Below are 27,219 nucleotides of genomic sequence, written 5' to 3'. Positions count from 1 at the left end.
GTGATTTAATTTTTTTCTATGTATTAAAGTATGTATCAACAATAGGAGCATATGCCAAAAAGAAATACAAGACTGCCTTTTGTAGCCCTTCCCTGTTCCTGCCAAATTGTGCCATATTTGGTTTCAATTGATCTGGCCTGTAGCACATCGTGGCTAGACATTTGAATTGGCTAATTACCTTTTTTTTTTTTTAACTTTTTTTCTTTTTTTTTAAATTGGAGTACACAAAAGGGTGTTGTATATGCATGAGCATGTGTATACAAATTGCTGGATGACCATACACATTACTAATGGTTTTGTCATCTTTTTAGGTTTCTGGATTCAAAACATAAAGATCATTACAAGATATATAATCTGTAAGTTAACTTTTTGTAAATTACCATGAAGTTATTGTTGTCAAATTCACCTCTGGATATATAAATGATGCAATCTCTTTCAGATTTCCATTTTACTTCATGTCTACGAACCATTTGGATCTGATATGACATACCCCTTAGATTATGCTACCAGGGATGTTTTTGTGTTCTACCGCAAACTCCTAAATGTAATGAATTTTACTTTTCCAGTGTTTTCATTTAACGTATGTACATTTTTTTTTTAACAGATGTGCAGAAAGACATTATGATGCTAATAAATTTAACTGCAGAGGTATGTGTTCTTGCATTTATACCCAATTGTATAGTATTGCAACTTGATGCTGATATTGCTAATCTGTTTTAAATTTAAAACATATACTTGGATAAAGTAAATTCACTCCCAGTTTGCTTTTTATACTAATTTTAGAATTTTAAAAATTCAATACATCTTAATTAATTGCAGGTTTTTAAAGCAAATCATTGTGTTGTCTGCCTCCAAAGCTTGAAATTGACTAAATGTATTTGTTTTCCACCAGTTGCACAGTACCCCTTTGAAGACCACAATCCACCCCAGCTAGAGCTTATTAAACCTTTTTGTGAAGATCTTGACCAATGGCTGAGTGAAGATGACAATCATGTTGCAGCAATTCACTGTAAAGCTGGAAAGGGACGAACGGGTGTAATGATATGTGCTTATTTGCTACACCGAGGCAAATTTCTAAAAGCACAAGAAGCACTAGATTTTTACGGTGAAGTGAGGACCAGAGACAAAAAGGTCAGTTGTGTATATGTATGAAATTCATAAAATGCAATTTAAGCCTAGGATTTCAGGTGACAGGCTTGTGCATCACTTGGTCATACAGACCTGTTGCCATTAAATGTGTTCACATTTTGGCACATAACATATTTGTTTGTGCTAATTTTATAAAAAAGACATGGGATATAATGGTGTACAATCTCTCTCTTACATTAAGAGAACATACTTGGATGGGATTAAATCTTGTATTGATAAATGCAGATTTATTTTTAATAGTGCCGAGAACAGTAATTGATCACGTGAATTGGTCTTCTCTGATACTAACTCTTTTTCAGGGAGTGACAATTCCCAGTCAGAGACGTTATGTATATTACTACAGCTTCTTGTTGAAAAACAAGTTGGACTACAAACCAGTGGCGTTGTTATTTCACAAGATGGTGTTTGAAACTGTTCCCATGTTCAGTGGTGGAACATGTAGTAAGTGATTTTTACTTTTATGCTTGGTTGCAGACTATATTGAAAAAATGCAAAGCTATTTATACTACTGGTATGTACATTTTATGCTTCAAGAACTAAATGGTAAGCCACTGTCATAGACTAATGAATTATGCACTGAAGCCCAAACTCAAATCTAAGGACTGTACAGTGCTTTTATTTAATTATTTGAAAGGGTGGGAAAAATATATACTGGTAGTCAGTACTCCGAACTGCATGCAGAAGTACAAATGACAAAAAAAAAAGCCGTAGTTAATTTTTCTGTAGATGGTACAGATCATTCTGGAGAAGTCAAATGTAGATGCTGGTTTATTCAGGTTCTTCACTATATAACAGCAGATCAAATGCTGTTTCATTGGAGTGAATGGGGTTCACCAGCATTACTATATGTTAAGTATAAAAAAATGTGATGCTTTCATGGGTGTGCTCGTGATCATCAGGGTTTATATTTCGCCTGCATCTTATTCCTCTTAACCTTACATTTTTTAGTTTCGGTTACTTTAAGTAAAACTCTCCTCCTTTTTAGAATTGTATTTTTGCATATAGAGGTTAGAAAATGTAAGTAAAAACTGTTTAATGCAAGATTTTTATTCCTTTCTTGAAATTTGCATTGTTTTCTAAAACGTCTTAACATTTTGTTTTGTCTTTTTGCCTCTTGATGTTTTTATTACTGTTTGTTTGTTTTTTTTCCCCCAAATGTATTTCTTTGCTGGTTTCAAAGGGTACCCTGCTATGAATCTTGATACACAGGTGTCGCTAGGCATTTTCCACAACTCTGTAGTGTACTCTACACATTTCTTTATTTCAAACTGCATCCTTATAGAATTTCTTTCCCTCAAGAGGGCCCTATTCTGAAATGATTCAAGCTTTGCTGCATGTATTTTTAAACAAATACCTGTCACTTTAGATGAGCAGAAACCATGTTTACAATACAAAAAACCCACAAACCAACCTTCCACTAGGGTGTTTCAAAATCTTTCTTGTGATATGCTTGCTAATTAGGCATTTTAGAAGAACATGTAACTCATGCTACTGATACTGGAAACAGTGGTTGTGATTTATGACACATCTATGTTTTTTATACACCTTTTATAAAAAATAAATTGCTATACCTCATGCATAAGGTGGTTTTTTTTAGAAGAAATTGTATGGAATAGTAACCCATGATTTAACCCCAAGTAGACATTTACTCATTTATATTGCTAATCAAATTTAAATGTTCATGACGGAGCACAAACTTATTTTTGCTTCAACAATGAAAACATGACAACTATATAGCAGAGAAGATGGTAAGGTGGATGTTATATATATATATATATATAATATATATATATATAAACAAACATTTTATTTACTTTTTTTTACTTCCGTTACAAGCGATTAAACTCTGTATATACTTTTTTTTAACTTCTTACCTGCCCCAGCAAGTATCTCTAGGACCATGTTTTAATCTCCTTTTTTTTCTCTAAGGGGATACTACAGTTAAAAACAAGAGCGAGCAGATTCCTCATGGTTTCAGAAAAGGGAATTGGCACTGGGGTAAAATCAGCTTTTCATCAATCTTTTTGAGGATAAGAATATAAATACCAAAGTTTTTTTTATTTGTTTATTTATTTTAATAAATCTTCCATGCTTTCGTCGCACATAATATTGCATGGATTCTTAGTGCTTCGGAATACAGGTGCACTCCACTTATAACAGGCTCTAAGGAACAATGGAAATCAGTTTTTAATAAATGAAGTACATAGTAAACACAATTTGAAATGTTGTTTGTAACTGAACACCAGTACCTTAAATATAAACAATACAAGAAAGCTTAACTACCAAAGCACGGGAGTTTATTATTTGTACAAAACACGACCTGCGGGCCGCACAATGTAATTAGTACAATTTTAGGAATTTATATTTGTTAAATAATTGTGTGCGTTAAGTTTCAAACTGTACAACGGCTGCGCCAACAAAAGCATAGAAGAATAAAAGTAAACAGTAACTGTTTTTCCTCACAAATGCTACAATGATTCATTTACTGTCCAGGATGTACCTTATTTGTGCAAAATATCTACCTATGGAACATTAAAACTGTACGTATTAAACAAATCTTGTAACCAGAGTAATTCATCATTAAAACCCATGTTTGGCAAGGACATGTCTCAATACATTGTATACAGAACTTTGTTCCAACCATTATCCGTTATAAGTGGAGTGCACCTGTACCAATAAATAACATTTTACTGCCTTGCGCTTCAAAAGCTATCAAGTACTCACTTTACCTAAGAAACTAATCTTATGTTCTTGCCTCAGCAGGGGCGTGCAATTTTTGAAAAAATAGTTTTGTCCAAGGGACAAAATGCTAGAAAAATCTACTTGCCCCCCTCCCTTTTGCACAAAACGCATGAAAAAAAAGTAGTGTAACTTCAAGGATTTTGGTTTATTTAAGTGAACACAATCAGTCAATTAGTGATAAACAGGGGCAGATCTAGCCTTTGTAGCTTGACTGGTTCACTAAATTTAAGATACACAAAAGGTTCCCTGTGACCCCACTTTAACAATAAATTTACAACAGATTTAAGGAAGTGTTCTTTTCAGTGCAGTGTGGAACACATTTGCTAGTAAATTTAAGTGTATTACATATCCGCCCTGACCGTTTATCCGCCATGATCAATCTCTTCAGCAGAGGTAGTTTATTATTAAAGATTAGTTCAGAACCAAAGTTTTTAGTACACTGTTTGTGCTCCTTACACTGCCATTGTGGATAGTGTCACATGAGCTGTTCAGTGTGTTGGCTTGATGTATAGGTAAATCCTGTTTGCGTGTGGGGTGTATCTACTTCAACCTCTGTCTCGCTCTCTTACCTGTCACTTTAGTAGAATACACCACCCACACAGCAGGCGCCTACTCTGTCATAGTCATGAATACCCTGTATCTTTCTAAACAAGGGATTTAGGGGAGCGCCCTAATAAAAGCTGAATCAGAAAAACAATAATTGTGTGTAATAATGGTATTTTAAAACATGATTCATTTTTTACTTTTTACATCTGCCCTTACTCTGGGCCCATCCACAGTTGTATATGTGACGGACTACTGTATAGCATTTTAAATCTAAAAAATATATTAATATGGTAAATGGCAAACCTAGGTTAACAGCGCTAAAATCGAAAGAGAAAAAAATCATTAGTTTGCCAGGGAAAGTTTGTTTTAATTCTTCTGAACAGTAAACTTCACGGTGTGTGTGGGTTATTTTTTAATTTTTATTTTTTAAAATCAAGTACACGCTTGACCATGAAGTAGACTCATTCACACTGGGTCTGTTTCAAAAGGACTCTCTGGTTTTGTTTGAAACAATGTATCATGTGTTTGCTGTTCACTGAGCAAAGGGATAGAATTCGTTTGGATGCAAGTTTTTTGGGGGCCTTTTTCTGTTTGACAGAGTTCGTATGTTTTCACAATGCAGTTTGCAAGTGTACTTGGTTCATTTTATGTGGATGTTTACAATATCCTGCAAGGCATATTGGAAGCTATTGGTGTTTTTCTCTAGTCTTTAATATAGCAGGGGTGTACTTTGTTAATACATTTATAGAATGCCTATAGTAGGAGAATGCAGTTTGTGCAATTCTGCATGCTTCTCCTAATGTTGCATTAAATAAAGTAATTTGAAAAAAGACATTTAGTATATTTTACTATTGAGTTTTTTGTCCAGTTTGGCTTGGATTTTGTTGTTTGACCAAATTTTCTTCATACCCTCGCACTGTATGTAGGATTACCACATTTCCACAGTGAAAAATGGGGACTTTTTCTTTAATTCACTGACGCCATAGCAAAAATAACAGTATATAATATAACACAACAGTTTAAAAAAATTAAACATCGGGTGAAGTTATTGCCAGATCATAACTCATTTTCTTTTATATTGTCATCTAGTCAAAACATGTTAAATGTACAAAAAGCCAGATTTAAAAAATAGATCAGCTATTACCATTTAAACATGAGGTATACACATAATCAGAATGATTAAATAATCCATAAGATTGCTTGTTTTATTTGTGAATGGCGCCAACACACAGTCTAATTAATACATTACTCTGCTATTTGCAGGATATGCTGATAGTTTTGTACTAGAAAAAAATGCAGTAGCAAAACTGGAACGATTAACAATTTTACTGTTTCCGACTGGGATAAAAAAAAAAAGAAAAAAGGCTGAAACTGATAATTCTAAATTTCCCAGAATGTCTGACTGGTAACTCTAATATGGTTCACTGTGCAATTTTTCTATTTTGCTCTGCTTGTTTCCTCAGATTATGTATCTAATCTGCTATTACTTAAGCAGCTGGTGCCTTTTTGCCACTTTTACTAGATTGCTGCATTTAAATGTCACTTATGTATTAAAGCAGTATCGCTTATTTGCTAATTTACAAAGAACTTGAATACCTTAAGTTTAAAAGATTAGTCTGTGCCTTGCTGGAGGTGCTCTTGGCAGCTTTTTTTTTTTTTTTAAACCAGTAGATCAGCTTTTTTTTCTACAACTAGCCAATCAGAAGTGATAGTTGTGGGATGTTAACATATTTAAAAATGTTTGTATGTAGATGTTAGACTTCCGTAATTCAGATTTCATAAACTTGCATGGCTCTCTATGCTCTTCTAGCAACAGAACGAACATAGGAAAAATAAACTTTGTCCAATGGGCAAAGTATAACTGCAAAATTTGTGATGGGCGATTTTATGAATTGCACACCCCTGCATAGTTCCCCACTTGACCTAAAATGAATTTGTACATGCATGTCTATTTTACATTTTAATCCATGTTGTCAAGTCCCATGTCTAATCTTGACTAAAATCTAGTTTATAAACTTGACTAGCAGATCCATTACCTATTTTTCAGAATAGGGCCATTAGTGTAATCTTACATGACTGTTAATAAAATGTTTTGCTCTTTTAAAAGGATGTACTATTTCAGCCTTTCCTCCCTTTTTTTTCCTCATTGCATTTTGCTTTCTGTCCCTGTGTGCTTTTCTTTACTAGTTTGAACTGATAGATTCACTGGTTTAAAAGAGATTTATTTTTATAGTGCTTTTGCTCAATTCACTTTTTCACCCATGTACCAAATGACTTGGTCTTTTCAGCTGTTTTAGAAAGGGTTCCTATCAAATTAAAGGTTTGGCATGTTTTGCATTGCAGATCCTCAATTTGTGGTTTATCAGCTTAAAGTGAAGATCCACACATCAAATCCAGCACACACAAGACGTGAAGAAAAGTACATGGTTTTCGAGTTTCCACAACCATTACCAGTGTGTGGCGACATCAAGGTGGAGTTTTTCCACAAACAGAATAAGATGATGAAAAAGGTTTGTTTTTAAACCTATTTTTTCTTTGTTTTAATATTTGTAAGTTCAAACAAACTGTTACATTAAAAGGTTTCATAGTGTCTTCAACAGAGCTATTGAAATATTTTTACTTTGATTCATAATGTGGCTGTGTGTTAGTTTTTTGTTCTACGTTTTCTTTATGGTGTATTCTTATGCATGTGGTGGTTTTATTTTTTAGGATAAAATGTTTCACTTCTGGGTCAACACATTCTTCATCCCTGGACCGGAACACAATTCAGAGAAAGTAGAAAATGGAAGCTTACTTGGAATAAAAGAACTTGATGGAATTCAGAGTACAGAACGAGAAGACGACAAAGAGTATCTCATCCTGTCACTGACGAAAAATGATCTAGACAAAGCAAATAAAGACAAAGCCAACCGATCCTTCTCTCCAAACTTCAAGGTCAGTAGATTAGCGTTAGACGGTTAAATGCACCACCTTAAAGCAGTGGTTCTCAATCCTGGTCCTGGGGGACCACTGCCCTGCTGGTTTTAACTGAGCTCTCAATTACTTAATTGAACCCTAATTGAACTAATAAGGCTGAGATCTTACATTATTATAAACATATGGAGATTTCAAGTTAAGTATAAAATTGTATAAGGAACTTAATCTCTAATTTCTTAAACTACAAAATTGAAAAAGTAAAATTAAGCAAATTATTAGTTCAATTGAGGGTTCAGTTAAGCAATTGAGAGCTCAGTTGGAACAAAAACCAGCAAGGCAATGGTTCCCCAGGACTAGGATTAAGAACCACTGCCTTAAAGTGCTACACAACTCTGGCCCTCGCGATTTAATCCAGTCCAGGTTTTTTCTCCAAGCACTTTCTAATGTAATTAATTGGAGCTGCTAAGGGGCAATTCATCAATTTAGGACCTGGTTGGAATAAAGACCAGGACTGGAGTAGAGCTCAAGGGTCATAGTTGAGTAACATTGTTCTCGACCGCAACCCACATCAAGGTTGTATCTTGCATAATTATTCAAATATTTAGTGCTGAAACTGCTGATACTTTTTCATTGTATAAAAAAAATAAGACTTCGGTTTACTTTCAGGTCCTGTGGTTTGAAGTATTGTTTTGATTTGAGCATTTCTTGGGATGCTTTTACAAATCACTACTTCATAAAATATGAAATTAATCACTGCATTTTGGCCATCTACAAATCCTGAATTTATATTAAAAAAAAAAATTGCAAATAAATTATGTACAGGAGCACACTATATATTCCTTTAGATGGAACCACTGATTTCTAAATATACTTCTCTCCCTCAGGTGAAGCTGTATTTTACAAAAACAGTAGAGGAGTCATCAAATTCAGAGGCCAGCACATCAACTTCAGTAACACCAGACGTTAGTGACAATGAACCTGATCACTATAGATACTCGGACACCACTGACTCCGATCCAGAAAATGAACCTTTTGATGAAGATCGACATACACAGATAACAAAAGTCTGATTTTTATGGGGGGGAAAAACTAAAAACCACAAGAGAAAAGGAAAAAAACTTGAATAATAATCTGAAAAGCAAGTACCTTTTTAAATGGCAATAGGACATTGTGCTGAATAAAATGCTGTCAATTATAGGAACAGTTCTCTTTTCCTGACCAATTTTATCTTGCCCCATACATCCACAAGGTTTTGACACTTGTCCAGTGGAAAAAGGTTGCGTAATGTTATGTATATACCTTTTTGGGTCAAAAGGAAAGTTGAAAAAGAAACTCACATCAAGAGACGACGGCACTTTCCCCTTTAATTCCAGTTTTATTAGGTGGAGACAGTTCTGTTGTGTATGTAGGAAGATCTTTCCTGTTGTGTTCCGTCACCAACTGTAGGTGCTAAAATGCTAACAAGGGTTCATGTCCTACCCCACTTCGTTCCCACACAACACAAATGACCATGTTATGGTTGGCTAGAAGAATTGTTAAAAAGGTTTGCTACATTTAATGAAAGCAATTTGTATAAGAGACGGAATGAGCACTTGTACAAAGCGGAAACATGGTCTTTGCTGGTTTATACACCACCTCCAGCTACTGAAATGCACCTTTTTAGCTTGTGACGGTAATGAGTCCATGGATTATTATGGAATCAGCTGCTGCTTTTTGTTTTTTCCCCGTTTTTTTCCAAAAAGCATAAAGGTGCTTAAAAAGGCAGCTAGAGGGAGCAATTCTGTTAAATGGATGGGGGGTGTGGGTGCATTTAAGAAATGCTGCTCCATCTAAGGTTAAAACCAAGGCCAGTGCTTTTGTCGGTCACATTTATATAATTTTTTTCTTCCGCCCAGTTTTACCTACTGTGAATGCTTAATGTGCTGTTTGCAGGCTGTTTCCCATAATGTGTAAAAGGGCAGTGGAAACTGCATGTTGAAATTCTAGTCTAGCAGTTTTTTTTTGCTTTATAGCATCTAAACATTTTCCATTCCTTCTGCCACTGTATTTTTAAGTATGCAGAAAACGGTATCCCATGTAATTGTCAATGTGTTATCTTTTAATAATAAAATTATACACAAATCAGCAGGGAAAACAGTGTTGCAATAATGTTAACACTATTCATTTGAAAAGGCTAATAGGTGTGCATGTTATTGGCATTACTGTCCATGTCCTTTTTTTATTTGTATTTTTTTATATACATTGTTTTCTACATAGATTTCTAACCTGTCATTTGAAGCCAGAAGTTCATTAAAAAAATAGCATTAACAAGTTCCATGGTGTCTGGCAGATATGGTAAAGAATAGGACAGTCAAATCCTAATAGGATTGCACTATGTAATAAGTGTGTTTCACTGTTCTCCTTGGTTAATAATAAACTGAGGATGTGCTAAATGTTCAGTGTTCATCTTATGAATTAACCTTATTGGGGTTTTCAGTATGAGTAGGCAACTACTTCAGGCAGAGGGCAAATTAATCTTGGATCTGATTTTAGGTACTCTGGGATTTCAGATGTTTGGCTCCCAAAGTCAACTGTTTGTAGCCTTATTGTGTAAGGTCTAACTAGATCTAGATCATTTTGTATATCTAACAATGGTGCTTACAAACTGCCAAACAGCAATTGTTAAATAGATAATAAACAGGAGCCAAGAATCTTTGCCCAACATACAATGCAAGTAGCATTAGTGACACACACACACACACACATTTGTGGGAGAGAGAAAGATTAACCTAGAAATGCAATGTGCTCCTTGCTTATCTTTAATCCAAAAAAGTAGGTGTCTGACTTAATAGGTTTAACATTTTCAGTCAGTTTGGAGGGAGGCAGTGCAAGTGTAGATTTCAGGAAGCCTCTTGCTTGCTTGCTATATATATGTGTGTGTGTGTATGTATATATATATATATATATATATATATATATATATATATATATATATATATATACACACACACACCAACTAGAACTGAAATCAGGATATCTGGCCTATTAGTGTGCAGGACAGACCAAAAACACTTTCTTGGGCAGCAATATTTGGTGAGGGTTGTAAGCTGCCTTTTGCACTACTATATATGACTGCTGTGTTGAACTGTCCTTGCTATATACGACTCTACATGCTCTGTTCCCTGGGTATTTTCAGTGAGGGAGGAGTGTATTTATTTAGATAAGAGCAAATACAATTGTTGACTCAAGCCAACCCTTTAGTATAAAGTACATTTTATGATATATTTTTTTTTTTTTATCTGATTCTGTTTACATCTAACATCACAGAAAACCTGCCAATGTGCATATTCATGATTTGTTTTTTGTACTGTATTTGTATCTCTCTTTCCGCCCCCACCCACCCCCAAACATATAAACTAAAGAAGTCATAGAACATTTTTTGGGGTGGCCTACTGAAGATTTCCTTTGCCTTACATGCTTTAAAGTTGATGGTGCTTACACTGCTACTGCGTTGGAACTAGTCTACCTTTCTGCCCAAGCATGACCTATAGAACGTTTTGGATGGGGTTAAGGTCACTACATATTCTTAAAAGCTTTTGTACTGTTCCAGATTTTGAGGGTTTCAGTCGGGTCCATAACTGAGAATGTCACTTAAAATTGTCCAACAGGCCTTGTGAACATGGAGGTGAAACAAAATGGTATTGGTGCACCCCCCCCCCCCTCTGTTTTTATAAAGTACCTACACATTAACCCACACACATATATAGAAACAAATGCTTGTTTTTTTTGTTTTTTTTTTAACTTTTTTTTAAAACTTTTTTTCTTGTTTTATTTACTTAACAGTATTCATGGTATTCTGTAGGTGTTTTCTGTTTTCTGTTTCACTTGAGTTTCTGGACTCTACTCTTACTACTTTTGGATATTCAGCATCTTCAATGTATGAAACTGTTCAAGGGCATCACTGTTAAGGAGCTTACTGTTTGGTCCCAGGCCATCCCTAATCATCTGTAGCCCCACTTTGGAAAGATTTGCCACAGTACCTTAAGAGAAGAAGAAAACAGAAAATTAAACTGCTGACAGCCATAGAGGCCATTAACTTTGGCACAGGTTATAAAACTTGAGTGGAGTTCACAGGCAGCATCACAATTAAGTTTCAGCTTTAAAATATTCATAAAGGTGCCAGTGTTCAAATTTTCATGTCACTAGTGTCCTGCAGATTTGTGCAATATGTTTGAACAATGCCTGTGGTTGCCACAAAGTGCCTCTTGTTTACTGTTAAAAAAAATACTGTTTAAAATACCAGTGTCATGCATGCAGATGGAAGGGGTGGAACTGCATTAAATTAAAGGGGCTTTAACTGCAGTGTTGGGCAGAGCTGCCTGCTGCTCTGCCCATTCGATTTTGGGTTTCAATTCATGTAGAGTATGTATACTCAATATATTTTCAGTCTGTTTTTAAAAAAAAAAAAAAAAAAAAAAAAAAAAAAAAAAAAGCCTTATTCCATTTCAGCCTGTTCCGAATACTATTGTGCTGTGCAACAGTTGCTCTGTGTAATGTTATGCACTGAGAATACACAACCAACAAACCGATGTATAAAATTGTGTAATGGTCATACAAATCAGATGTCCACTTGTTAATGTATGTGTTTAACTACCCTTTATCTTAGTGTTATAAACTCCACTTAAAACCAATTAAAGTCTCATTCTTGTCACCGTGCATGGAATTTGTTGGTTTTTAATGTTGCATGAGAAAAGGCCTTTAAAAGCCTGGGTATATTCCTGTAGTTTTATTTTTCCCAAAATGGAATTTTATCACTCCCCTAACCAGACTGGTATGTATTGTTGTGTGTGTGGAGTTGCAGTCTGACTCTGGGAGTGCACTTCAAACTCTTGCTGTAACATTTCTTTTTATGGGTGGGTAATTTACCTGTGTTTGAGGTACACCTATTCATTTTTATTTGTATTCTCTTTTTTTAATTTATTTTTTGTGCAGAACTAAACCCTGGGATCTGTGGCAGTGAAGTCCAAGCTTTTGGTGGGCAAATATTGTCATTATGACACTATCGAAGCTTCTGGCTATTTTTAAGTTGGTGCACTATCCAAGTATCTGAATTATTTAAAGCATGCATTTCGTAGAACTGATTTTGTTGCCTTTTTAATTTGTATTGTATTGGCTACACAACATAACAGATGCTACCACCCTTTTTCCTCACAATTGTGAACTTTAGACGAAGACTGGTAAACATGATGCTGATCTCCCTTGAGTGTATCATCTGGGTTTAATCCAGTGCATCAGCTGGAGTCTGCTTTGCCGGTTAAAGTATATTTTGTGGTGGCAATAAGTCTATTTACATAGCCTGTTTCCTCAATTACTGTACCTTGGACCCAGCTGTATAGTTGCATGATAATTATATACCTCACCTCAGTCTTAAAATACACTGCCCTGCATATGACAGCCTAGTTGTATGATCCTATCTCAAGATAGAATCTACTACATGGTTCTCAAAACTGAAATTGAGGAACTTAATAGAGGAAGTTTTAAGTGTGTTAGCGAAATGAAAAGGTGGCATGGTATTGTGTGTTTGAAACAACACAGTGAGGCAGTTAATAAAAAAAACTTACTTTGTGTATTTAATTTTTTTACAAGGTGATTTTCAGTATTTTACAATACTGAAGTGTTTTTTTTCTTGTATCTTTGTAATGTAATACACCATCTGCCTTAGAATTTAACTTTAGACTAAATAAGGGGATACCAGAAAAGTCGTCGGTTCAAATTAGGATAACCACTAGGAACTGCATTCACAAAGCTTTAACTCATGAGTTAATGTTTTTATTTTTAAAGTGTGTTTGATTTAATGAAATCGAGCCAGATATTTTATAAACTGTTAAATAAGTGAGAGTATCCGGATCAGTTTCAATCATACTAAACTAATTTATTTAGAAAAGACTAATCCTTCAATACTGTACTACTGTTATGGCTTCCGACAAAACTTTTGGCCATAGCTGTACACACAAAACAGAAATTTCAATATATGAAAACAAAATACTGGCGTAATCTGTTAACCACTGCCTTTATTCTTGCCCTTTTTAAAAAAAAAAAAAAAAAAAACAATCACTAATACATATGACACGTATATTTTTTAGATAGATATCAACTACGCTGCAGAAAATATTTGCGTTTGTTATCTTTCTTATGCCTGTGTACAGGTCTGCAGTGTTTAAACAGTTAATGTATGGATCATCTTGGCATTGAATGACTTAGTGGTTCTGCAGCCAGCCACCCTTCTTGTGTTCTATAATATGCCACGCTTTGTGTTCTCAGAGTCAAAGACCCTTTTAGCGATACAGCTGCTGAACATGTATTTATTGTTCAACGACACTGAATAATTAAGAACCAACATGACACGTCAACATGGAAGATCACTTTTCTCTACTCATTTATTCTGTAGTGAAATGGAGGGCCTGCCATGTGAACACCTGAAGAAGTAACAAATGTAATGTTTCACTGAATGTTATTTTTGTCTGGGTGCTGTCTCTGGTGTAGATGTCACAGCTGCCTGCACACCTTTTAAGCTGGGTCCATCCTTGACTTAACGCATGTTTGATGGCTGGGTTGACATAAAACATACATCCGTAGCAGTAGCACAACATCTTTTGTTATATGAAAGTCGTTCAGAAAAGCAATCTTAAATGCATATTATTTATTTCATAACGTTTATGGGATATGCTGTGTTTCCTATGACTGTGTGAGATATAACGTACAATTGTGAAATATTAGTAAGGTAAAAGTTACCCACTGGACCTGGTATTTTGTACATTGAGAAATGGAAACTGAAAAACTTCTTGGTCTAAGTGTGTACTGTAAAAAGTTGTTTTTGTTAACATTGCATTAAGCTCACGTTTTGATGACACAGACAGTTCTGACAAATAGAAGGCCATATTGTATTGTATTGTGGCTGCTTGTTTTGGATATGTGAAAGGTGCTTGTGTATGAACCACCCATCTTATTGTGAAACCTGGTACAGACATTCCTTAGCAGGTCCACTTAAAACACTCCTATATTTTACAGCCTCATAGAATAATTTATAATGTTGTGCAAAAAGGGTAAGAAAGTATTAGGTAACCGCAACTATATATATATATATATATATATATATATATATATATATATATATATATATATATATATATATATATATATATGTAGTATGTGTGTGTGTGTCTTTTCATACAACAAACACAAAAAACGAGTATATTGTAGCGTGCACGGATGAAGGCAGCTGCAGGGCTGTTAGGTGACGTAATCATAATCACAGCTCTTGAACAGCGGTATCGGCGCTATGCTTTAGTGCGAAAAATCCGGGGTTCGCACCCGCCCTCGCCCTGTGTGATGCGCTTGCCTGCGTTAACCGAGGTTGCTATTTTTTATATATATGAAAATAGGTCATTGTTGCTTCAATGTCACCATGTCTCTTTTGTAAAGATTTAGTTTGAAAATGTTTGTTACTGGGGTTGGTCATTCTTACAGCGTACCAGTAACATTGCAAAACACTCGTTCCTGATGGTCCATTGGTGAAATACACGAATATGACCTTGTTTTGAAGCTCAGACTCTCTTCTGTCTCGTACAGTGCCTGAGCAAAATGTCGTCAGCGGGAATTTTAACATTAGGCGGACCGCTGGACCTTGGTGCCGTAGTGTGGTTATGATAACATAATAATATAACTTCCAACAATAATCCTAGAGGGGTATTGTAGCAGAACGAAGGTTTACACAGGGTAGTTGTGCGTAATAAACGTCATCATCATTATATGCTACAGCCCGATCACATGATATGGGTGATGCATTTAGGTACTAAAACAAAGTTTATTTCATAACGATAACCCAAGCCTAAGGTTCGCGGTGTATTATGGTCACGTGGTAATTGTGAGTTGCGCATGCAGCGCAACACTGTGAGCTTCGCTATGGGAGCCTTTGTTCTGCAACCATATACTCTTGTATAATCCTACCCTGTTATTCACAGCTTGATTGTAGTGGGAAAAGGACTTGACTGGAGACCATATGAAAGTATTAAAGTCAGGATACAAGTAATAAAACAGACTGAAGTTCAGTCTCATTAAAAGGTGTAGGTTAATGGGATCATTAATGTTGCCATTTTACTGTGCAGCGTCAAATAATAGCAAGACGCTGTTAAGTCAATAATATATACAATTTGTTTATATTTCAGATGTCATTTGTATCATTTGACTATCATTTGAAAGGTTATTAAGATAACAAGGATATCTGGCATTATCTACAGTAAGACTTTCTCTGCTAGAAAAGTGACACAGTGGGTTAAAGCATAAGTCTTTCACCCCAGGAGGCTTTGCTTTAAATCCTGCTTGACTCGCACACTCACCTGTAACTAACACTCCCCACATTGATCTTAATACCACAGATAATATGTCCGCCAAAGGGCAAGGGTCTATAAGATAGACATTTTGCCTACAAGTGAGAGCCAAAAGTGATTTTTTTCTATAGAAGTTGGTTCACCTTTAATGGAACTACCACAACCTATTTTATTTGAGCCAACAAATTGCCAAGTCAAGAGAAGAGGAGAGCCACTGCCCCTTTCCTTTACAATATGCTAGTTTAAAATCGATAAAAATAGTCAAAATAAGAGATGTCTGAAGTGCATAACATAGCAATGAATATGTGAAATGCAACCTATTAATTTTACTACTACTGCAAGCAGTTACTCAACAATATAATATTATGGCATCAGGTTAATGCTTTATATTAGCCATGCAATAATTATTAGTGATCACTGCAATAGTATTACTAAGAAATATTGCCTTAACCCTAACGTTAATCCTAATCAATATTAAACTAGTCAATATTGACAGCATTTTTACAGAGGAACAGAAAAAATACAGATATTCTATTTTAGCATTATTGCGCAGAGATTGTCAACCTACCTTCTAAAGAACTGCGTCATTGACACTTCAGTCCAAAAAGCAGGCATTCCAGGTTTCCCAAGATGGTTAGAACACATCAACGTAATCTGGCAACAAATTCAATCCGCAAAAAATGGGAGGAAAGAGCGATGTGACATTCCTGGATTTGGCTAATGCATATGGTTCAGTGCCACATGAACTTCTTTGGGCAGCATTTGATTTTTTTCAGCGTACCGATGACAATAACAAATTTAGTGAAAGCCTACTTTGGAGATTTGCAATTTAGTTTTTCAACTTCAGAATTCTTCAGAATTCAGCACTACACGGCAATGCCTAGAATTTGGAATAATGGCAGGATGTACCATTTCTCCACTGGCTTTTACCATGGCAATGGAAGTAATTATTAGGGCATCAAAATGGATAGTGGGAGGAGAGCACTTGGCTTCTGGAATGCGACTACCACCAATTCGAGCATACATGGAGACATGACAACAATGACTACAACCGTAGCCTGCACTAATTGGCTATTAGGCAAATTAACTAATAACATTGAATGGACAATAATGCAATTCAAGCCCACTAAATCAAGGAGCACCTCTATAATTAACGGCAAAGTAGTGGATAAAAGGTTCTACATTAATGGTGAGGCAATACCAACAGTGTCCGAGAAGCCAGTGAAAAGTCTAGGGAGATGGTACGACGGGGATCTAAAGGACACAGCTTGTGTGGGAGAAATTAGACAGCAAGCAGTGAAAGGGTTGAAGAGCATAGACAGCAGCGCTTTACCAGGCAAACTGAAACTCTGGTGTTTTAAGTTTGGTCTACTTCCAAGACTGCTGTGGCCACTGACTGTGTACGAGATTTCCTTGACAACAATTGAGAAGCTGGAACTTTAATCAGTTCATATGTCAGGAAATGGTTGGGAGTTCCACGCTGCCTCAGCAGAGTGGGACTTTATGGTAAAGGATACTGCAGCTACCAATCTCTGCTCTAACCGAGGAGTTTGTGCGCCAAAGTCCGACATTTGTAGATTCACGCGAGAAATGTGTAAGGGAGGCAGCACCTGTGTTAAAAACTGGAAGAAAATGGACAGCAAAGAAAGCTGTGGAAGATGCTAAGGCTGCTCTTTGAATCAGAGATATTATGGGACAAATTCGGCATGGAAAAGGAGGTTTTGGTCTCAGTTCAGCTCCTCCTACATGGCACAAGGCAACTCCAGCTCAATGGAGGAAGCTGGTAGTCAATGAGGTGCAAAAGCAGGAGAAAAGAATCAGGTGTGTAAAAGCCATTTCCCAGGCCAAGCAGGGAGAATGGATGAGATGGGAAAGTGTAGAACAATGCAAGATCGGCTGGCAAGACCTGTGGACAATGGAACAGAGCAGGATCAGTTTCCTCATCAGATCAGCATATGATGTTCTCCCATCACCACAGAACCTAACCCTCTGGGTGGGTGAGGATCCCTCATGTCCTTTGTGTTCATCACCTGCAACATTAAGGCACATTTTGACAGGATGTAAGGTGAGTCTTAGCCAAGGATGGTTTACTTGGCGCCATGACCAGGTGCTGCAATGTTTGGCCTTAGCATTGGAAGACAAGCGTAACCTGACCAATAAGTTGCCTCCAGTTCCATCAAAGCATTACACACAAAAGACAATACTCCTGCATCCAGGAGAGCAACCACCAAGAAAAGGTGTTAAAACCAAGCTTTGCCCAGGACAACTGGAAGCTCCTAGAGACTGCAAGATGTTGGCAGATGTTGGTCAATGGCTTATTTTTCCACCTGAGATTGCCACCACTAACCTTCGACCAGACATTGTCTTGTGGTCTGGATCAGCACACCTTGTTCATCTGGTAGAGTTAACAGTGCCATGGGAGGATGCTGTGGATGAGGTGTATGAGAGGAAGAAACTTCGGTATGTTCAAATAGCTGCTGAAGCGGAACAGTGAGGATGGAGAGTCCGAGTTTATCCAGTGGAGGTGGGTTGTCAAGGATTTGTGGCACACTCTACAACCCGGTTTCTCAGAGACATCGGGTTCATTGGCCAAGAGTTGCATCGCTCAATGAAGAACTTATCTGAAGCAGCAGAAAGGAGCAGCAACTGGCTGTGGTTGAGACGGAAGATTCTGGAAGTACAATAGAAAGAAAGCAACGCTGATGTACAGGTAAGTAAGCTGGGCTGAACTGCGTGGGGGATGGAGGGGGGTGATGCTGGGACAGCAGAATCACTGTTGAGCCCTCTTGAGGTGTCGTTGGCTAGTCAACGAATCACAGAAGACAGAAGGTGAGCACTTGAAGACCCCAGAGATGTACCCTACTTAGCTCAATCCAGACGGTTGTCATGCTGATGCGCTGGGGAGACCGCACTGGGTTGATCCCCAGAGCCAGCATCACAGCCGTTGTGTGTGCTGATGCGCTGGGTAGGCGAAATGAGCTGATCCCTGGAGCCAGCATTACACTTCAACAATCAACACCAGACAGAAGGATATCTACAACATCAGATGGAAAACAATGCAAATGGATGGAGATGCAGATGGATCACATTAGTTTACTGCAAAGCTATGTCTTAGTTGGTGCTTATCTTGGCAAGAGCCGAGTTCAAATCAGCATGAAGTTCAACATCTACTCTAATGTAATGGAAATCATTATGAATTTCTCTGTTGATTAAAATGTGACCAAAATTAAAATAACATCATAGCAAAATCGATTCCTTTAATATGACATGAAGCTACATTTTTCTCCTTTAAATAACTGGATTGTGTCATTTTTCTGCTTCAGTTATTTCTCAACTAGCATGCCTCTTTGAACATGTATCCTGCAAAAATCAGTAAACTGCTCTTTTAAAAGTTGAGAAAAACCAGTCAGCATTAATAAAATTAATACACCAGCTGTTCTACACGGGTTTGAACTTAGCTTGCATTTCATTCATCAAGTATTTAATGATATTCAATAACATATACAATTCTGGAATAGCCTATCCTATTACTCCATTCCATTTAGGTTCCAATAGAGAATATACAATATTGAAGCAATAATACCCTCCTTAACCTGTGTTCAAAACGATCTGTATTCTCTAGTAATTCCATGTCAATGAAGATAGAGGGTGCATTATTTTTATTCTGGATGCACTTTAGATTTTGTGGTACGGAGGTATAATAGTTCTAGCTTCTGATGATAGGGCCTCAGGCAGGTTATCGGGGAGTATTGAGTTTTATTTTTATTAAACTGGATGAAACCCAGGGTATAGTCCATGAAATGAAGTGGCAACCTGTGACACACACTGTCACCTTTTAATATATTGCTAATACAGAGTAGTTATAAGACCTATACTAGCCTATGTTGTTTTACATTTGAGGAGATTTTTTTGCCTTTTTTTAGTCAGACAACTTTTCTCAGATCGCAGGTAACGTTTGGTTTGAGGCAAAGCTTTCAGACAGGAGACGGTTGTGGCTGTAGGCTTGGGGGCCCTTCCAGAATAATTACATATTTTAAAAAGAAATCTGCAGAAATAGTCCAAACACCATCTATCAGGATGATAGGTTTGGCAGTTGCTCCAGCTTCTGAACATTATGAGAAGAAATGAACGTGCCATTTAAGATGGAGCCTTGTCCCCGAGCCAAACTTGCTTTTAAGCAGTATCTGAGACTGCAGCAGTCGCCACAAGCACCATACGCACTGGCCTCGGAGCCAATGGGGGAGGAAGAAGGAGGCTTTTCTCAGTTTATGCCATCATTTTCCCTCTGTCTCGTATATCTGCTGCCAACTGCAGGACACAGGAAAATATTTTAGCCTTTTTAACTCCTCCCTCAGGATTCAAGAGGCAAATGATTTGCTCCTAATAAGAGTCTATAAAATGAAGTCGATAGGATAAGTTGCTTTTAAACTTTGTTTAGAAAATACTATGTGCAAAGTGTGTTAGTGATGTGGTCTTAATCTAAATGTTATATTACAGTGCATTTTTAAACATACACTGGCAGTGTGTAAAACTAACAGTTACGTTTTTTGGAATAAATTATGATGGGCTACTATGTTTTTTTCTCTGTTGGCCAGTGGAGAAAATGTGTTTAACATTGGAGTAAAACCTGTTTAGACTTCACTTGCAGATCTCTTGATATACTCCGACTAGTAGTGTATGCACTGGACTTGCCTTACCTCAGCATCATGTCACTGGATCCTCAGCTATGCACTATCCTTCCACTATACACTACTAACATGTCATTGTAGATATACCTTGTTTTAATCCTAACTTGTTGCATCCTAGTTCATATTGTATTTTAGTAGTATTATTTGCACTTACTATAAACTGTACAGCTGTACAGTACTGTAACACCTGTTAGTCACCTTGGATAAAGGTGTCTACCCAATAAAGAAATACATTAATAATAATAATAATAATATGAAAAGTGTTGTCAGTCAGAATACAACAATAAGATTCTACTGTTGCTGGGGACTTAATGAGACCTGCAAGCCCTCTGCCTTTTTTTTTTTTAATAAACAACAAAATTGTCTAAGCTTGTATGTTTTCTTCAATGGAAGACTTCAACAGTTAGAGCTTTAATGGTTATTTTTTTACTTTATAAAAAAAACCCCCAAAAACTGGCTAATAATGTACAAATTAGATATGGTTATATGATTTTAAGAAGTTGTAGAAATATGACTTTATTTAACCCCTGAAAAATGCTACAGTATTACCTGACTGACCATGTTTGTATTTAAAATAACTAAAACACTTGTGAACAGAATAAACCACTGGGATCTCTATATGCTACTGCTAATTTATGACTAGGGTTTCAACAAACTGCTGTCTGACAGGTATAAAGTCTCTAGGAGATGTAAATAGAACTGATTTTACCAGTGATAGCTGTTATTACTGTAACCCATAAAGTCACACTGTAATGCACCCATAATTTGGTTTCATAAAGTACTTGTTTTGTTGACAGTGATTTCTTAAATGTTACAGAACATTGATCACAAAATATATATTATTTCCCCCATGCTTCTAATATGCATTTCAATGCACTAGTCTTATCGCTTGCTTGACTGTGCATTACCATGCCTCTGCTATTACCACAGTGAACCCTTAAAGGGAATTAAATGTAGTTTGCTATTTATAATAGTGTTATAGACTGATTCATCATAATAATTTATAATGCTTATTTCCCTTGCATTTCTGCTGGCCCCAGCCCTGATGCCGCCCCTGCTTGTCCAAACCTGCGGTGCAGGGTCACGGAGACGCAGCTCAAGGGGGTGTATGCAACGGAGGCACAGGCAACCCCCCTGGCAAACGCGGCCGGTGTGCTGACGGCCTATTTGGATGGCGTACTATATGTCTTCGAATTGAAAGGGAGCATTAGGTTACTCACGTAACCCTAGTTCCCTGAAAGAGAAGACAACCACCAATTACATTCTTATGGGATATTCCTGCCCATTGGGTTAGGGTTAGGGTTAGGGTTAATGTTTTTCCCTTCCAACATTCATGTCAATTTTCAAAGAACATAACATGAATTCAAAAAGACACTTGTTGAAGCGCTTACCTAAGAAGTTTATTCACTAAGATCTGATTGTCTGTTTTAGAGGCTTATCGATCAAACTTCATTTACAGAGTGGAGTCATTGTTTTTTTTTGTCAGTCTGATAGAAGTTACTGTACAGAGATGGCAATTTTCCCTAGCCAATGCATTTTCATTTCCTTTAGACTACAGCTGTCTTTCATGTGGGGAAAACCAAGGTATTAAACACGAGCTGAGAACTTCGAGCAACGAGAGATATCAAAGAGAGAAGGACCTGTTTTTGTCAGCTTGTGGTGCAAAGAATACCTGTTTAGGTTTGTTTGTTTATAGGATGGTTAAAAAAACTCTGGGGGCATTCATGCATCTGATTTGTTTTGCTGATTTATGATCCAACAACGGGTGCGTTCCATGGTTACATTCAAATTAACTTAAGGCGCTGAATGCAGTGATCTAAATTAAGGGCTTATAGAATTTTAAAATAACTTTTTGACAGCATTGCTCATGCAGTGGTGAGTTTTGAGTAAATAACACAGACCAGAAAACAGCCCTGTATCCAACCCTCAGAGCCAAAAAAATCCACCTTTTCCAATTCAGTCTTAGACACCCCTTAGTAGGGCGTGAAGATGCTTGTATTTTCTGTGCGAAGTGGTTGTCGACCGGTATTAAACAAAACACACCTATTTATAAATGTGTTGATTAATCAGAGATAACACCTTGCCCAGGACAATCCCACAATTCACTACAGATATGGCACATTTCTAAAGGAAAGAGAAAAAAATATGATTTCAGAGAAAGGGAATTGTGTAAGCAAGAGAAACAAGGGACGCCATTGTTTTGTGTCGAGTAATTAACATGCTTTAATCAATTTAATTAGTATCTAACATATTTATTAAAAGGTAATTATGTCAACCTTTTCACGGTAAGTATACTTGATTTCCAATTGTCCTTGCCAACCTCAATTTTCCCCTTTACATATGCAAGGGTAGTTTTGTATTCCAGTATACCACCAAGCACCACACACGGAGGGACAAAAGCAGCCAGACCAGGTAAGTACAAAAAAAACAAAAGTTTCTTTTTATAAAGTTAATAGTACGCACTAAAATCACTCCTGCCTCACAACTTCAGTTGTAAAATCATTATCTCCATAATCAGACAATAAAACAACAATAAAATATAAGTTCTAGACCAGTAGAGAAACAGAATACAAAAATTGATTCAATTCACTAAACCCTATAAAACGGTCCCGCTCAATCAGACTAGGTTCAAAACGCCACTATGATAGGGTAGAAACAAGTGCAGGAACCACACCCAGTATTTAGACATGCCCCTGTCAGTCACCGCATCCTCTGCTGGAGCCCCGCCTCCATCTTCGTACTGCTGCTGCTCCTTCCAAAAAGAAAGAAAGAAAGAAAGATCGCAGCCCAAATTAGCGCCACACAACCAAATCCCTCATTCACTCAAACTGGACAGTAATACTGCGTAGTCAATCCTGAGCAATTTGAATTTTATCGCACAGCCTTAATGTGCTCCTGCACCACTAGACTAGCAGAAACAACAATACAATACTGTCCTTCCGTCCAACCTTGGCTAGTGCAGCCAGCTCCCATCTCCTGGGCAACACATCCTCTCTCCCAAATCTTCTGGGTGGATCCCTGTAGAGTACTTAACCATCCAAAGGTGCCATGCAATCCTTAATACTAGATTAATAAACTATTTTCTCTATTTTAAAATTGCTGGTCATGGACTTATTGTTCAGTTCTCATTTGCTTATATCCATCTTCTCAATTATTTATAGTTGAATCTTGCTGTACAATTCAAGCCTAGTAGCATTTAACAGCGAGCACATCAAATACTATACCGGAGTAGGCAGTGTTTCTATATCCTCGATAATGTTACTATGTTCCTTAGGCTGCTAATATCAATTAAACACAATAACATTCCAGGTCACAAAACACAGCATACTCTCGATAAATTTCCAATATGTTTTCTTTTCGCTCCCATGCTTTGTAATTCACCCGGCTTTTTTCAGTTATTTTTTTTTTTGGACTGGTGCACTGCACGTCCAAGGAATCAGCCGCTTCCGCTGGGTCCTAGATTCCAGATTCCAGATTCCAGATTCCAGATTCTTGATTCACAATAGCCAATACTTTCCTGATCCTTCCTCCATCTTTTTTTGGTTCTCTCCTCCTTTCTTTTAGAGTTTATATACCCAGCGTCTGGAAACAGTTGTTGACACCTCTACTTCTTATGCCCCAGTAGTAAAACTGGGTTAAAGAAAAACATTTTGGAAGCACTTCTGTCCATAAAATATTGGATTAATTTGTAACACGCATTCTGTGAGTTTACAGGCACTTCTGTATCCAAGACTGCACAAACTACTGATGTTTCACAAGAAAATGTTTCAAAACTAATGACTCTATATTAGCCCTTCTGGAGAACAGACTTCATATCCACCCTTAATTTCTCTGAACAAATGAGAGGAGGTAATTATTAAGGTTCAGAACAGCAGACAAGTCACATGAAATCAGTGCAGTCAGGGCTGCCCATGGAGGCTCTGAACCCTATGGCAGGTGTTTAGAACTGCTTGCCCAATTGCTATAATGAGAAATGTGAGGCCCCTACATGATATCGAGGCTCTTCAAACACCAGATCACAATTTGAATTTGACCTGCCTTGTACTCCATACAGGTTATCCCCCACTCAACCCACTGTTAGCTACAACCCTATGTGGCTTTGAGAAGGAGTAGAATAATTATATTCTTGTTTCATTTTCCCAAGTCACTGAAACACAGTATGTGAATTGCAGGCCCCGTTACACAACTCGTATTTAATTTGAATGGAAAGGTGTTGACAGAGACAATGATGTGAAAAAGCCATATGGGGGAGTGATGGGGAAGAAGTTGAGGAACCAACCAGAGGGCAAAAAAGATCAACAGTAGGGCATTTGCAGTTGAAGAAGTTTTGAATCAAACTTTTACCTACTTTCTTATTCCTATCCGACAGCCCCTGTAACCAGTCTGTTTGAATCAAGAAGTCTGCAACATGTTTAAATTATTCTAGAGGAACATGTGACCATCCCTAAACCCTTTCATGTATGACATATTGAAAATAGCTGACAAATTATGTTTTGGACACATAATAAATAACCTAAAAGTTGTTTTAAGATGCATTGGTGATAGCTTCCTAGCTTACAAACGTGTGCACATTAATTTGGAGCATCACAGCTCATTGTTAGACAACATTCAAGTGGTTAGTCATTGTATATGGTTTCTATTCACATTGCAGTATCTGTATTTTCATTTGGAACACCAATAAACCATCCTAAGTGATCTTTAGTGGCATTGTGGCAATGGAGTAGATGCACAACAATTGGTAGAATGTGACATTTTGATTGATAGATACAGTTGTTAAGATACAGTATGAACCACTACACACTGTCACACGATTTTAATGTTATAGCATCAGTGTCAATATACAATGTTCATTCCATTGCTGTGGTCATTCATAGTTCAGTTAAGCCTAGCTAGGTAACACACTATTGCATAACGTGCTTTTCTGTAAGGGAAGGCACAATTTGATAAAAAGCCATTATAAGCAGTCACACAGTTGTTGAGTTAACCATCATTTTCAAGGACTAAGTCGGGTGCTGTCTAAGTGTGCAAGAAAGGTTCCTATGCAACATTTAAAAAGTAAAAATGGGCAGGTTTTCAGTAGTAGACCCCTCACTAAAAATAAAAAAGGAAGAGAGAGCATGGTTAGAAATAAGGGACACCCCTTGAATAATTGTTCATCTGTTAAAGCCATTAGGATAATGGACCCTATTCATAAAGCATTCTAGTTGTGTTGTCTCAATGCTTTATACATATGACCCAAAGATCCTGATTTAAGTGGCTGAGCACCTACTGTGTATTTGGGTTGTTGCCTGTCCGGTTCTAATTTGTTCTTAATTTCAAGGGTGCGGTACTCTTTGCATTTGCTTAAAGCGCTATATAGTGGAAATATATTCAACGTGAAATGGAAGAAAACCCCTACATAAGTATTGAGGTTTTCATTGTCATCCAGCCAGCCAGTGAACGACTATAACAATGCTATACCACAGTAACAACATCAGAGGACTAGACTCTCAAAATGCCATTCGCATTACTTTTGTCTATTGGGGAAAAACACCATTTACAATTCTGAAGCTAATAAGAAATAACTCAAGACTATGCACAAGCCCCAGGGTCAAATGTATGAGTTTTGTAACTTTTTGGGTGTGTTATAACTTTAAGAATCTAGCCCAGTGTTGTAATACACATCAGTGTTTTCATACTGATATTCTTTCTAAATTCACTGTATTTTCATTACATTTAATAATCTTAATAAGCAGGATTTGAACATTAAAATATACCCCTCACTGCAGAAATGTTTACCCACTTTCTGCAAAGCGGTAACTGCTTCAATTATTGTAAAGCAGGTGTAAAATAAAAGATGGTAGTTACAGTCGTCATGTTAGTTTAAAATAGATGGCTGTCACTTTAAATGAAAAATGCCCCAGACCTGATAAAATTAATTAATTAGCAGCCAAAAAAAGAAAGACAAACAAATAGGTATTTTTGGCTTTATTGACTCTTTTTAAGCATCATGGTGATCTTTTAAAAGTATGCCGTTTGAGAGGTAATTGAAAAAGGCATATTGTAGAATATTTTGCATTGTATATTTGTTTAGTTTTTTTGGGTGCGAATCAAATAGCTTACACAATCTTTGACACATGTGGAATTGTGCACTAACAGGATTGTGCATCACTGTTCTGGGAAGGTGTTTCCTCTATTTGAGGTTGATGAAACATAAATTTGACGTGGGGGGGGACGGGGGGGGGGGGACGGGGGGGGGGGACGGGGGGGGGGGGTGGGGGGGGACCCATTCCATCGTTGGAACTTGTTGAACACGGGGTAAGGGGTCCCCAGTCCTCTTGGTCCACTTGAGTGACCCTATTCGTCTGCAAATTGTAATCTTGTGATCACTAACCTGGTATATCTTGTTTTTTTTTTTTTTTTTTAAATAATATAGGCTACATGCTTTACATACTGAAGCCTATGACATCATCTTGTCAGAACTCTTGAAAATTTGAAGGGATTAAAATTAACATTTGAAAATAAAGTGTCTCTGGTCTAATTCCCCTAGACAAGGTTCCAAGTATTTAAAAGCTTTTTTTCCTAAATATTTGTCTTCAATATTGGACAGTACAGTTTCATTTGGGATGACCTATAGGCTTGTAAATCAGCTGTATACTCAGTATATTCTCCTTCGTTATTTGTTGAATGCACCCTCTAGCTATTGCTATTTTGTAAAATGTGCATTATACATTTTATAATGTTTCCACTTATACTGTCTTAAACTGAGCTGTGATACAGTGACAAGGTTTTTGATTGAGCCTTTTTGATGATTGTTCTTCTAAACTGCTCTG

The 27,219-nt window shown here is 36.9% G+C and overlaps 1 protein-coding gene across 2 annotated transcripts in view; it reads left to right on the top strand.

The window, feature by feature from the left end:
- LOC121325727 (phosphatidylinositol 3,4,5-trisphosphate 3-phosphatase and dual-specificity protein phosphatase PTEN) overlaps positions 1–12,043 on the top strand; it is a 30,058-nt gene extending 18,015 nt beyond the window's left edge. Inside the window, exons 3-10 of one of the 2 annotated variants that reach the window (XM_041268623.1) lie at positions 312–356; positions 605–648; positions 893–1,131; positions 1,449–1,590; positions 3,079–3,147; positions 6,781–6,947; positions 7,147–7,371; positions 8,238–12,043. In XM_041268623.1, coding sequence (XP_041124557.1) covers positions 312–356; positions 605–648; positions 893–1,131; positions 1,449–1,590; positions 3,079–3,147; positions 6,781–6,947; positions 7,147–7,371; positions 8,238–8,423 — 1,117 coding nt within the window. In that variant the 3' untranslated portion in view covers positions 8,424–12,043. The remainder of the gene's footprint in view (positions 1–311; positions 357–604; positions 649–892; positions 1,132–1,448; positions 1,591–3,078; positions 3,148–6,780; positions 6,948–7,146; positions 7,372–8,237) is intronic. The other variant, XM_041268624.1, reaches the window with a different exon arrangement.
- Positions 12,044–27,219: the final 15,176 nt, after the last annotated feature.

The sequence above is a fragment of the Polyodon spathula genome, chromosome 13 (genome assembly GCF_017654505.1).
Source record: "Polyodon spathula isolate WHYD16114869_AA chromosome 13, ASM1765450v1, whole genome shotgun sequence".
NCBI lineage: Eukaryota > Metazoa > Chordata > Actinopteri > Acipenseriformes > Polyodontidae > Polyodon > Polyodon spathula.
The sequence above is the reverse complement of the archived record's forward strand: the minus strand, read 5'-3'. Positions and strand labels throughout refer to the sequence as shown.